The 12,956-nt window shown below is 50.4% G+C and overlaps 1 protein-coding gene across 6 annotated transcripts in view; it reads left to right on the top strand.

Moving 5' to 3' along the window:
• The window catches only part of LOC119966976 (dynein heavy chain 8, axonemal-like), a 1,648,910-nt gene extending 1,637,139 nt beyond the window's left edge, over positions 1-11,771 (top strand). For all 6 annotated transcript variants that reach the window (XM_038798944.1, XM_038798946.1, XM_038798947.1 and 3 more), the window contains one exon: positions 11,378-11,771. In XM_038798944.1, the coding sequence (XP_038654872.1) occupies positions 11,378-11,665 (288 nt within the window). In that variant the 3' untranslated portion in view covers positions 11,666-11,771. The remainder of the gene's footprint in view (positions 1-11,377) is intronic.
• Positions 11,772-12,956: the final 1,185 nt, after the last annotated feature.

Raw genomic sequence — 12,956 nt, forward strand, 5'->3', positions numbered from 1 at the left:
TGTTCGTAAACAAATTTGTCCAGTTCTTAAAACAAAGACAAGATAATGATATGAAACTCCATTCCCCTAAAGGTCAGCAAGGTGACGCCATTGTAACGATTATTACTTATGTTTTACTTTCGATCAAATTCCTGATCAAGTTGTATTCATGTTATCTTGATCCTATAATGTATAAGAATCGCCTTCTTTTTCTATAATATCGCAGACTTGGGACGGACTCAGCAGTTTGTACTGACTGCCTTCCAACTTCAAAAGTCTCAACCATTTACTGCTAGCAGTCAGTTCTAATTCGGAAATAAAGTTCAGTTTTGCTTACCTAATGAATCATGTTTGTATTTCTCTATCACAGTCAAGACGCGGGGAAAATATAAAATACGACAGAAGGGGACGGACTCATCCACCGCGCGCATCGCGGCTTTGGCGATGCCCGCCTTGATGCAGCTGAAGTCCTGGTGGGCCTCAGCCGCCAATGGGAAGATGGTGGCCTTGATTAGTGGGAGGGCTTTGTCCGCATAGTTGGGGACCCACTGGGCATAATATGAAAAGAACCCGAGGCACATCTTCAGGGCCTTGGGGCAGTGGGGGAGGGGAAGCTGCAGGAGGGAGCGCACACGGTCAGGGTCGGGTCCTAGAACCCGTTTTCCACAACGTAGCCGAGGATGGCTAGTCTGGTTGTGGAAAACACATTTCTCCTTGTTGTACGTGAGGTTTAGGGTTTGGGCGGTTTGGAAAAGTCTGTGGAGGTTGGTGTCGTGGTCCTGCTGATCATGACCGCAGATGGTGACATTGTCCAAGTACGGAAATGTGGCCCGCAGCCCGTACTGGTCCACCATTCAGTCCATTGCTCTTTGGAACACCGAAACCCCGTTCGTGATGCCAAAGGGAACCCGGAGGAAGTGGAAAAGGCGGCCGTCTGCCTCAAAAGCCATGTAGTGGCGGTCCTCCGGGCGGATTGGGAGCTGGTGGTACGCAGACTTCAGATCCACCGTGGAGAACACCCGGTAGTGTGCGATCTGGTTTACCATGTCTGCAATCCGGGGAAGGGAGTACGCATCGAGTTGCGTGTACCGATTTATGGTTTGGCTGTAATCTCCAACCATCCGGTTCTTTTCCCCGGTCCTGACGACCACCACCTTAGCTCTCCAGGGGCTCTTGCTGACCTCGATGATCCCCTCCTGCAAGAGTCGCTGGACCTCAGACCTGATAAAAGTCCTGTCCTGTATGCCATACCGCCTGCTTCTGGTAGCGACTGGTTTGCAGTCAGCGGTGAGGCTTGCGAAGAGTGGGGGAGGGTCGACTTTTAGGGTCACGAGGCTGAATATAGTGAGTGGGGTAGGGGCCTCCCGAACTTCAGGGTTAGGCTCCTGAGGTTGCATTGGAAATCTAGTCCCAATAGGAGAGGAGCGCAGAGGTCTGGGAGCACATATAATTTAAAATAGGCGTACTCAGCGCCCTGTATTGCTAGGGTTGCGGTGCACCTTTGGATTTGCACCGAGTGCGACCCAGAGGCGAGGGAGATGGTTTGGTGCGCCGGGAAAATTGTGAGCGAGCAGCGTCTTACCATGTCCGGGTGAATGACGCTCTCTGTGCTCCCGGATTCGAAAAGGTAAGGCGTCTCGTGCCCGTTTACCCGGACAGTCATCATAGAGCTCCGGAGGTGCTTGGGTCGCGACTGGTCCAGAGTGACCGCGCTGAGTTACGGGTAGTCGGCGTGTTCGGAGGTGCTGGGGAGGCTCCCCGATGGCTGCCCTTGTTGATCGTACGCGTCGAGCGGCGTAGCAGATGGCGGCCAAGTTGGCGGCCCCTGTTGGTCGATCGTGGCGGGTGTGAGGAAGATGGCGTCCAAGATGGCGGCCTCCATGGATCGCACGTGGCTGGCCGCATGCGGGAGGATGGCCAAGATGGCGGCCCCCGTGAGTCGCACGTGCTGTGAGGGCTGGAAGATGGTTGCACCCACGGATAGCACGAAGCTGATGACGTGTCTGCAGAGGGCGGAGTTGGCAGACACGTTGCCACACTGAGGGGTCTGCAGGCCTGTGAGTCTGAGGATCGGGCCTGTGAGTTAGAGTTCTTGGACCTGGCCAGGCAAACTTTGGCGAAATGTCCTTTTCTCCCACAGCTGCTGCAGTTCACGTTACGGGCCGGGCAGTGCTGCTGGGGGCGTTGGGACTGGCCGCAGAAATTGCAGGGTAGTCCCCCATGATGGGCGGGCGGCCACATGGCACAGGCCTGGGGTAGTCTTTGGTCGGGGGTCCACGAGGGGGTCGCGTGGTCAGCCGGGTACGAGTTAAGGCTCTGGAATGCTACTTCCAGAGAGGAGGCTAACTTTACCACCTGATCCAGCTCCAGGGCCCCCTTTTCGAGTAGGCGCTGTCTCACGTAGTTGGACCCGACTCCCGACACGTAGACATCTCGGATGGTGAATTCCATATGTTGAGTGGCTGTAACGGCCTGGTAGTTGCAGCTGTGTACGAGGACTTTGAGGTCGCGTAGGTAGTCGTCTAGCGATTCCCAGGGATGCTGGCGGCGAGTGGCGAGGACGTATCGCACGTAGACCTCGTTCACGGACTGCACATAGAGGCGTTCGAGCATCGCGAGGGCTTCTGCGTAGGAGGCCCCGTCGAGTTGAACAGAGATTCGATGGCTCACCCGTGCGTGGAGGAGGCTCAGCTTCTGTTCGTCGGTGATGGAAGGTGTGGAGAAGGCTGTGAGATCGGCCTTGAAGCAGCAAAGCCAGCGCAAAAAAATTTATTTTGCCTCCGCGGCCTGCGGATCGAGATCCAGTCGGTCAGGTTTGAGGGCCGATTCCATAGTTGCGTTTAAGTTGATTAAATTGATGCGACCATCAATTCACTCGAGACAAGAGTAGAAGTAAACCGTGGCTTTAATCAACTTAGAACAGTGCCTGGCTGTGCCTGATCCAATACTGAGAACCGCCTACAGGTCCACTGCTCTTTGTACCTCCCTTCAAGGCGAGGAGCCATGGGCGGAGCCCATACATGCCCCAACATGTTCCCCCATGCATAATGCCATACAATGGCCCATAGGAGAAGCCCACAAGGGCAACAGCGTAGCACAGATACAAATATACCAATACAAGTGCGACAGCACAGATACAAATACACTGGTGGATTATTAGTATAATATATTCACCACAACAGTTAGTTTACAGGTGCCACAAAACTCGGGGCTGAATAATATGGTTGTTAACCGATAGCAGGTTCTGCACCCTGGTATCTGCAGCATTCCAACCACTGAGACCACCACCTCTGTGCATCTGGCAATACACTTAACAGCTCCACATTAACGGCAAAGGCAGCTTGAAGACTGTGATCCTATCCGAAGAGCAGTCAAGGGGGGTGTCCAAACCTGCAGGCACCTGGAACAAGGTCATGGCCAAATTTTAAAGGGCCCACTGGCACTTGACAGTGTCAGCTGACCAATCAGAGGTTAATTGAGTGTAGCTAGTAAACATTGTGATCAGGTACGTTAATTTAAATTTTGGCCCAATTAAAAGCAAAATACTGTGGAAGCTAGAAATCTGAAATAAAAACAGAAATTACTGGTAAACCTCAGGAGGCTGGACAGCATCTGTGGTGAGAAGTTAAAGTTTCAAGAGGAACAGAGTGCAGGTTTCGAGAGGAACAGAGTGCAGGTTTCGAGAGGAACAGAGTGCAGGTTTCGAGAGGAACAGAGTGCAGGTTTCGAGAGGAACAGAGTGCAGGTTTCGAGAGGAACAGAGTGCAGGTTTCGAGAGGAACAGAGTGCAGGTTTCGAGAGGAACAGAGTGCAGGTTTCGGGGGGAACAGAGTGCAGGTTTCGAGAGGAACAGAGTTCACGTTTCCAGAGGAACAGAGTGCAGGTTTCGAGAGGAACAGAGTGCAGGTTGCGAGAGGAACAGAGTGCAGGTTTCGAGAGGAACAGAGTGCAGGTTTCGAGAGGAACAGAGTGCAGGTTTCGAGAGGAACAGAGTTCACGTTTCCAGAGGAACAGAGTGCAGGTTTCGAGAGGAACAGAGTGCAGGTTTCGAGAGGAACAGAGTGCAGGTTTCGAGAGGAACAGAGTTCACGTTTCCAGAGGAACAGAGTGCAGGTTTCGAGAGGAACAGAGTGCAGGTTTCGAGAGGAACAGAGTGCAGGTTTCGAGAGGAACAGAGTGCAGGTTTCGAGAGGAACAGAGTGCAGGTTTCGAGAGGAACAGAGTGCAGGTTTCGAGAGGAACAGAGTTCACGTTTCCAGAGGAACAGAGTGCAGGTTTCGAGAGGAACAGAGTGCAGGTTTCGAGAGGAACAGAGTGCAGGTTTCGAGAGGAACAGAGTGCAGGTTTCGAGAGGAACAGAGTTCACATTTCCAGAGCAACAGAGTGCAGGTTTCGAGAGGAGCAGAGTGCAGGTTTCGAGAGGAACAGAGTGCAGGTTTCGAGAGGAGCAGAGTGTAGGTTTCGAGAGGAACAGAGTGCAGGTTTCGAGAGGAACAGAGTTCACGTTTCGAGAGGAACAGAGTGCACGTTTCGAGAGGAACAGAGTGCAGGTTTCGAGGGGAACAGAGTTCACGTATCGAGAGGAACAGAGTGCAGGTTTCGAGAGGAACAGAGTGCAAGTTTCGAGAGGAACAGAGCGCAGGTTTCAAGAGGAACAGAGTGCAGGTTTCGAGAGGAACAGAGTGCAGGTTTCGAGAGGAACAGAGTGCAGGTTACGAGAGGAACAGAGTTCACGTTTCCAGAGCAACAGAGTGCAGGTTTCGAGAGGAGCAGAGTGCAGGTTTCGAGAGGAACAGAGTGCAGGTTTCGAGAGGAGCAGAGTGTAGGTTTCGAGAGGAACAGAGTACACATTTTGAGAGGAACAGAGTGCACGTTTCGAGAGGAACAGAGTGCAGGTTTCGAGGGGAACAGAGTTCACGTATCGAGAGGAACAGAGTGCAGGTTTCAAGAGGAACAGAGTGCAGGTTTCGAGAGGAACAGAGTGCAGGTTTCGAGAGGAACAGAGTGCTGGTTACGAGAGGAACAGAGTGCAGGTTACGAGAGGAACAGAGTGCAGGTTTAGAGAGGAACAGAGTTCACGTTTCGAGAGGAACAGAGCGCAGGTTACGAGAGGAACAGAGCGCAGGTTTCGAGAGGAACAGAGTTCACGTTTCGAGAGGAACAGAGTGCAGGTTTCGAGAGGAACAGAGTGCAGGTTTCGAGAGGAACAGAGTGCAGGTTTCGAGAGGAACAGAGTGCACGTTTCGAGAGGAACAGAGTGCAGGTTTCGAGAGGAACAGAGTGCAGGTTTCGAGAGGAACAGAGTGCAGGTTTCGAGAGGAACAGAGTGCAGGTTACGAGAGGAACAGAGTGCAGGTTTAGAGAGGAACAGAGTTCACGTTTCGAGAGGAACAGAGCGCAGGTTACGAGAGGAACAGAGCGCAGGTTTCGAGAGGAACAGAGTTCACGTTTCGAGAGGAACAGAGTGCAGGTTTCGAGAGGAACAGAGTGCAGGTTTCGAGAGGAACAGAGTGCAGGTTTCGAGAGGAACAGAGTGCAGGTTTCGAGAGGAGCAGAGTGCAGGTTTCGAGAGGAACAGAGTGCAGGTTTCGAGAGGAACAGAGTGCAGGTTTCGAGAGGAACAGAGTACAGGTTTCGAGAGGAACAGAGTGCAGGTTTCGAGAGGAACAGAGTGCAGGTTTCGAGAGGAACAGAGTTCACGTTTCCAGAGCAACAGAGTGCAGGTTTCGAGAGGAACAGAGTACACATTTTGAGAGGAACAGAGTGCACGTTTCGAGAGGAACAGAGTGCAGGTTTCGAGAGGAACAGAGCGCAGGTTACGAGAGGAACAGAGTGCAGGTTTCGAGAGGAACAGAGTTCACGTATCGAGAGGAACAGAGTGCAAGTTTCAAGAGGAACAGAGTGCAGGTTTCGAGAGGAACAGAGTGCAGGTTTCGAGAGGAACAGAGTTCACATTTCCAGAGCAACAGAGTGCAGGTTTCGAGAGGAGCAGAGTGCAGGTTTCGAGAGGAACAGAGTGCAGGTTTCGAGAGGAGCAGAGTGTAGGTTTCGAGAGGAACAGAGTGCAGGTTTCGAGAGGAACAGAGTTCACGTTTCGAGAGGAACAGAGTGCACGTTTCGAGAGGAACAGAGTGCAGGTTTCGAGGGGAACAGAGTTCACGTATCGAGAGGAACAGAGTGCAGGTTTCGAGAGGAACAGAGTGCAAGTTTCGAGAGGAACAGAGCGCAGGTTTCAAGAGGAACAGAGTGCAGGTTTCGAGAGGAACAGAGTGCAGGTTTCGAGAGGAACAGAGTGCAGGTTACGAGAGGAACAGAGTTCACGTTTCCAGAGCAACAGAGTGCAGGTTTCGAGAGGAGCAGAGTGCAGGTTTCGAGAGGAACAGAGTGCAGGTTTCGAGAGGAGCAGAGTGTAGGTTTCGAGAGGAACAGAGTACACATTTTGAGAGGAACAGAGTGCACGTTTCGAGAGGAACAGAGTGCAGGTTTCGAGGGGAACAGAGTTCACGTATCGAGAGGAACAGAGTGCAGGTTTCAAGAGGAACAGAGTGCAGGTTTCGAGAGGAACAGAGTGCAGGTTTCGAGAGGAACAGAGTGCTGGTTACGAGAGGAACAGAGTGCAGGTTACGAGAGGAACAGAGTGCAGGTTTAGAGAGGAACAGAGTTCACGTTTCGAGAGGAACAGAGCGCAGGTTACGAGAGGAACAGAGCGCAGGTTTCGAGAGGAACAGAGTTCACGTTTCGAGAGGAACAGAGTGCAGGTTTCGAGAGGAACAGAGTGCAGGTTTCGAGAGGAACAGAGTGCAGGTTTCGAGAGGAACAGAGTGCACGTTTCGAGAGGAACAGAGTGCAGGTTTCGAGAGGAACAGAGTGCAGGTTTCGAGAGGAACAAAGTGCAGGTTTCGAGAGGAACAGAGTGCAGGTTACGAGAGGAACAGAGTGCAGGTTTAGAGAGGAACAGAGTTCACGTTTCGAGAGGAACAGAGCGCAGGTTACGAGAGGAACAGAGCGCAGGTTTCGAGAGGAACAGAGTTCACGTTTCGAGAGGAACAGAGTGCAGGTTTCGAGAGGAACAGAGTGCAGGTTTCGAGAGGAACAGAGTGCAGGTTTCGAGAGGAACAGAGTGCAGGTTTCGAGAGGAGCAGAGTGCAGGTTTCGAGAGGAACAGAGTGCAGGTTTCGAGAGGAACAGAGTGCAGGTTTCGAGAGGAACAGAGTACAGGTTTCGAGAGGAACAGAGTGCAGGTTTCGAGAGGAACAGAGTGCAGGTTTCGAGAGGAACAGAGTTCACGTTTCCAGAGCAACAGAGTGCAGGTTTCGAGAGGAACAGAGTACACATTTTGAGAGGAACAGAGTGCACGTTTCGAGAGGAACAGAGTGCAGGTTTCGAGAGGAACAGAGCGCAGGTTACGAGAGGAACAGAGTGCAGGTTTCGAGAGGAACAGAGTTCACGTATCGAGAGGAACAGAGTGCAAGTTTCAAGAGGAACAGAGTGCAGGTTTCGAGAGGAACAGAGCGCAGGTGTCGAGAGGAACAGAGTTCACGTTTCGAGAGGAACAGAGTGCAGGTTTCGAGAGGAACAGAGCGCAGGTTACGAGAGGAACAGAGTGCAGGTTTCGAGAGGAACAGAGTTCACGTTTCGAGAGGAACAGAGTGCAGGTTTCGAGAGGAACAGAGTGCAGGTTTCGAGAGGAACAGAGTGCAGGTTTCGAGAGGAACAGAGTGCAGGTTTCAAGAGGAACAGAGTGCAGGTTTCGAGAGGAACAGAGTGCAGGTTTCGAGAGGAACAGAGTGCAGGTTTCGAGAGGAGCAGAGTTCACGTTTTGTGAGGAACAGAGTACACGTTTCGAGAGGAACAGAGTGCAGGTTTTGAGAGGAACAGAGTGCAGGTTTCAAGAGGAACAGAGTGCAGGTTTCGAGAGGAACAGAGTGCAGGTTTCGAGAGGAACAGAGTGCAGGTTTCGAGAGGAACAGAGTGCTGGTTACGAGAGGAACAGAGTGCAGGTTTCGAGAGGAACAGAGTGCAGATTTCGAGAGGAACAGAGTGCAGGTTTCGAGAGGAACAGAGTTCACGTTTCGAGAGGAACAGAGCGCAGGTTACGAGAGGAACAGAGCGCAGGTTTCGAGAGGAACAGAGTTCACGTTTCGAGAGGAACAGAGTGCAGGTTTCGAGAGGAACAGAGTGCAGGTTTCGAGAGGAACAGAGTGCAGGTTTCGAGAGGAACAGAGTGCAGGTTTCGAGAGGAGCAGAGTGCAGGTTTCGAGAGGAACAGAGTGCAGGTTTCGAGAGGAACAGAGTGCAGGTTTCGAGAGGAACAGAGTACAGGTTTCGAGAGGAACAGAGTGCAGGTTTCGAGAGGAACAGAGTGCAGGTTTCGAGAGGAACAGAGTTCACGTTTCCAGAGCAACAGAGTGCAGGTTTCGAGAGGAACAGAGTGCAGGTTTCGAGAGGAACAGAGTACAGGTTTCGAGAGGAACAGAGTGCAGGTTTCGAGAGGAACAGAGTGCAGGTTTCGAGAGGAACAGAGTTCACGTTTCCAGAGCAACAGAGTGCAGGTTTCGAGAGGAACAGAGTACACATTTTGAGAGGAACAGAGTGCACGTTTCGAGAGGAACAGAGTGCACGTTTCGAGAGGAACAGAGTGCAGGTTTCGAGAGGAACAGAGCGCAGGTTACGAGAGGAACAGAGTGCAGGTTTCGAGAGGAACAGAGTTCATGTATCGAGAGGAACAGAGTGCAAGTTTCAAGAGGAACAGAGTGCAGGTTTCGAGAGGAGCAGAGCGCAGGTGTCGAGAGGAACAGAGTTCACGTTTCGAGAGGAACAGAGTGCAGGTTTCAAGAGGAACAGAGCGCAGGTTACGAGAGGAACAGAGTGCAGGTTTCGAGAGGAACAGAGTTCACGTTTCGAGAGGAACAGAGTGCAGGTTTCGAGAGGAACAGAGTGCAGGTTTCGAGAGGAACAGAGTGCAGGTTTCGAGAGGAACAGAGTGCAGGTTTCAAGAGGAACAGAGTGCAGGTTTCGAGAGGAACAGAGTGCAGGTTTCGAGAGGAACAGAGTGCAGGTTTCGAGAGGAGCAGAGTTCACGTTTTGTGAGGAACAGAGTACACGTTTCGAGAGGAACAGAGTGCAGGTTTTGAGAGGAACAGAGTGCAGGTTTCAAGAGGAACAGAGTGCAGGTTTCGAGAGGAACAGAGTGCAGGTTTCGAGAGGAACAGAGTGCAGGTTTCGAGAGGAACAGAGTGCTGGTTACGAGAGGAACAGAGTGCAGGTTTCGAGAGGAACAGAGTGCAGATTTCGAGAGGAACAGAGTGCAGGTTTCGAGAGGAACAGAGCGCAGGTTTCGAGAGGAACAGAGTGCAGGTTTCGAGAGGAACAGAGTGCACGTTTCGAGAGGAACAGAGTGCAGGTTTCGGGGGGAACAGAGTGCAGGTTTCGAGAGGAACAGAGCGCAGGTTTCGAGAGGAACAGAGCGCAGGTTACGAGAGGAACAGAGTGCAGGTTTCGAGAGGAACAGAGTTCACGTTTCGAGAGGAACAGAGTGCAGGTTTCGAGAGGAACAGAGTGCAGGTTTCGAGAGGAACAGAGTGCAGGTTTCGAGAGGAGCAGAGTGCAGGTTTCGAGAGGAACAGAGTGCAGGTTTCAAGAGGAACAGAGTGCAGGTTTCGAGAGGAACAGAGTGCAGGTTTCGAGAGGAGCAGAGTTCACGTTTTGTGAGGAACAGAGTACACGTTTCGAGAGGAACAGAGTACACGTTTCGAGAGGAACTGAGTGCACGTTTCGAGAGGAACAGAGTGCAGGTTTTGAGAGGAACAGAGTTCACTCTTTCAGAGCTGAAGAGAAGTCGAAATTTAATGGAGCGGGTCTAAAGCAGGTCGAGCAACAAAGAATGACAAGGATAGTTGAGAGCTCAGGAGAGATTTGAAAAAGAAGTCATAGATACAAGACCAGGGAGTGTAATGATGGCTTAAAGTGTAAGAACGGTGCAAATGGTAACATAAAGGTCCAACAGCAGAATGTGGCATTAGCAGAACAAGGGTTTTGACTCCCTGAAAGCAAAATGGAAGAACGAGTTTCAGACTGTCCTGGGGGAGGATGGTCTGAGTGAAAGAATGTCAAAGTGAAGAAGGCTGTAATGGGAAGATGAGGTCTTATTCCTCGAGTTCCCCAAAGAAAAGTGGAGGAACAGCACATTTTGACTTGGAGAAGTTGTATATTCTTTACATCTTGCCATGCATAGATGTCTGTGCCAGCAGAGCAGGGGGAGACGTATTCTGGAAGGGGCAAAGCTGCTTCCAGATTGACTAAGGCTGCCCTTGGTGCCATCATATGTGCAATGCATGATAGACGTCACCAACCCATGCCAAGGGCTGGGAAGAGGAAGCCCAGATAGACCTGGCTGCATGGGAGCAGGTGGCCGATGATGTCAACAGTGTTGAAGTAGTAAGGAAGACCTGATCTGAGTTCCGCATGACCTCGTGAGTTCAGTTAGCTAGATCAGCACGGTAGCACAGTGGTCAGCATAGTTGCTTCACAGCTCTAGCGTCCCAGGTTCGATTCCCCGCTGGGTCACTGTCTGTGCGGAGTTTGCACGTCCTCCCCGTGTGTGCGTGGGTTTCCTCCGGATGCTCCGGTTTCCTCCCACAGTCCAAAGATGTGCAGGATAGGTGGATTGGCCATGATAAATTGCCCTTAGTGTCCAAAAAGGTTAGGTGGGGTTACTGGATTATGGGGATAGTATAGAGGTGTGGGCTTAAGTAAGGTGTTCTTTCCAAGGGCCGGTGCAGACCTAATGGGCCGAATGGCCTCCTTCTTGCGCTGTAAATTCTATCATCTCCACCAGCATACCCATCAGGCAGCATAAATTAATCTCTGCCTCCTCTAAGGGTTTCTGGGTTCCTCATGTCCCCTTTCTGAGGGAGACAGCATTCGATCTTCCGTGTTCTTCCTCACACAGACCCAAAAACTCAACGTTTTATTAAAAGCTTAGTTACCGTGGGCTGAATTCTCCGTCAACGGGATTCTCTGTTTCGCCAGCAGCGCTCTCACGCCAGCGGATTTCCCGACGGCGTGGAGGTGCCCACAATGGGAAAGTCCATTGGCCGGCTGCCAGGATGGGTGCAGCGGAATGGAACATCCCACCATTATCTTTGATTCTTTTATTGATCACCTTAAATCTGTGAACCCAGAGGGTTCAGTGGGGGTTGTGACAAGTACTTGAAGGGAAAAAAATTACAAAGCAATGGGGATGGATCCAATTGGATAGCTCTTAAAAAAAGGACCAGTAGAGAACATTAGCTGAATTAGTTGAGTTTTTGTGCCTATTCTGTGCTGTAAAATTCTATGGTTCTATCCTTTATCCACTATTTTGTTAACATTTGACCTCTGTGTGCTTGTTTGGCAGGAGGGAGTCTACATCCATGGCCTTTACCTGGACGGAGCGGGCTGGGACAGGAGAAATGTCCGGCTGACTGAATCAACTGCCAAGGTTCTCTTCACAATGTTACCCGTCATCTACATATTTGCCATCAATTCCACTGCCCCCAAGGATCCAAAACTATACATCTGTCCAGTCTATAAGAAACCCCAACGCACTGACCTGACCTTCATCACCGCTCTCTGTCTGAAAACAATCCAGGCACCTGACCACTGGACCCTGAGAGGGGCAGCTCTGCTCTGTGATATCAAATAAAGTTCCACATGCTTGAGTTAGGGCAGAAAGTGGTTTAGACCCCTGAGATAATTTAACAAATGTAACTGAGTTTGGATTTGAAGACATTAGAAACTTGCATTCATATAAAGTGCTTTATAAATATAATAAAATGTCAAACAATATTAAAGTTAAATATTCCATTTATATATTTATATTGCCCTTCATCAATATTCATGCAAATTAAATCTGTTATTTTATTTAATAAATTAACTGAATACTTTTAGCTGGTTTCACACTGTATCTTATTCAACATTACACAACATTTTTATTTCACTGACTCTAAGCAGGTGAACAGAATAAAAATGGGGCAGTAACGAGAGAATAAATACATAGATACATAGAAGATAGGAGCAGGAGGAGGCCTTTTGGCCCTTCGAACCTGCTCCGCCATTCATCACGATCATGGCTGGTCATCCAACTCAATACCTAATCCTGCTTTCTCCCCATAGCCTTTGATCCCATTCTCCCCAAGTGCTATATCCAGCCGCCTCTTGAATATATTCAAAGTTTTAACATCAACTACTTCCTGTGGTAATTAATTCCACAGGCTCACCACTCTTTGGGTGAAGAAATGTCTCCTTATCTCTCTCCGAAATGGTTTACCCTGAATCCTCAGGCTGTGACCCCTGGTTCTGGACACACCCATCATTGGTAACATCTTCCCTGCATCTACCCTGTCTAGTCCGGTTAGAATTTCATAAGTCTCTATCAGATCCCCCCTCATTCTTCTGAACTCCAGTGAGAACAATCCCAATCTCGTCAATCTCTCCTCATATGACAGTCCCGCCTTCCCTGGAGTCAGTCTGGTAAACCGTCGCTGCACTTCCTCGAGAGCAAGAACATCAGAGAAGGAGACCAAAGCTGCACACAATACCAATCAAGGTCCTGTATGAAGACTATCATGCAGGCTCGCCAATCCAGCTGCGCACCAGAATTAGGCAGGAGTTTCATTAAGACGTGGGTCAAATGACAGAAGCATTCTTGAGCTTTTTTCATTTCAACATCTCACTTTTCCCAGTGATATTTAAAGGGTACACTGGTGTATATAATAATCAGAGTATTCAGGACCGAGTGGCAATATGAGGATAAATCTCTCCACTCAACACACGGTTAGATCTGGAATGTTCTACCTGAGAATGTGATAGAGACAGGTTCAATCGAGGCATTCAAGAGGAAATTAGCCTGATACCCGAAAAGGAAGCAGGAGTATGGGGAAAAGGCAGGGGATGGTACTTACTTATTCAGAGAGCCGGTGCAGGCGCAATGGGCC

Source organism: Scyliorhinus canicula, chromosome 6, assembly GCF_902713615.1.
Source record: "Scyliorhinus canicula chromosome 6, sScyCan1.1, whole genome shotgun sequence".
Taxonomy (NCBI): domain Eukaryota; kingdom Metazoa; phylum Chordata; class Chondrichthyes; order Carcharhiniformes; family Scyliorhinidae; genus Scyliorhinus; species Scyliorhinus canicula.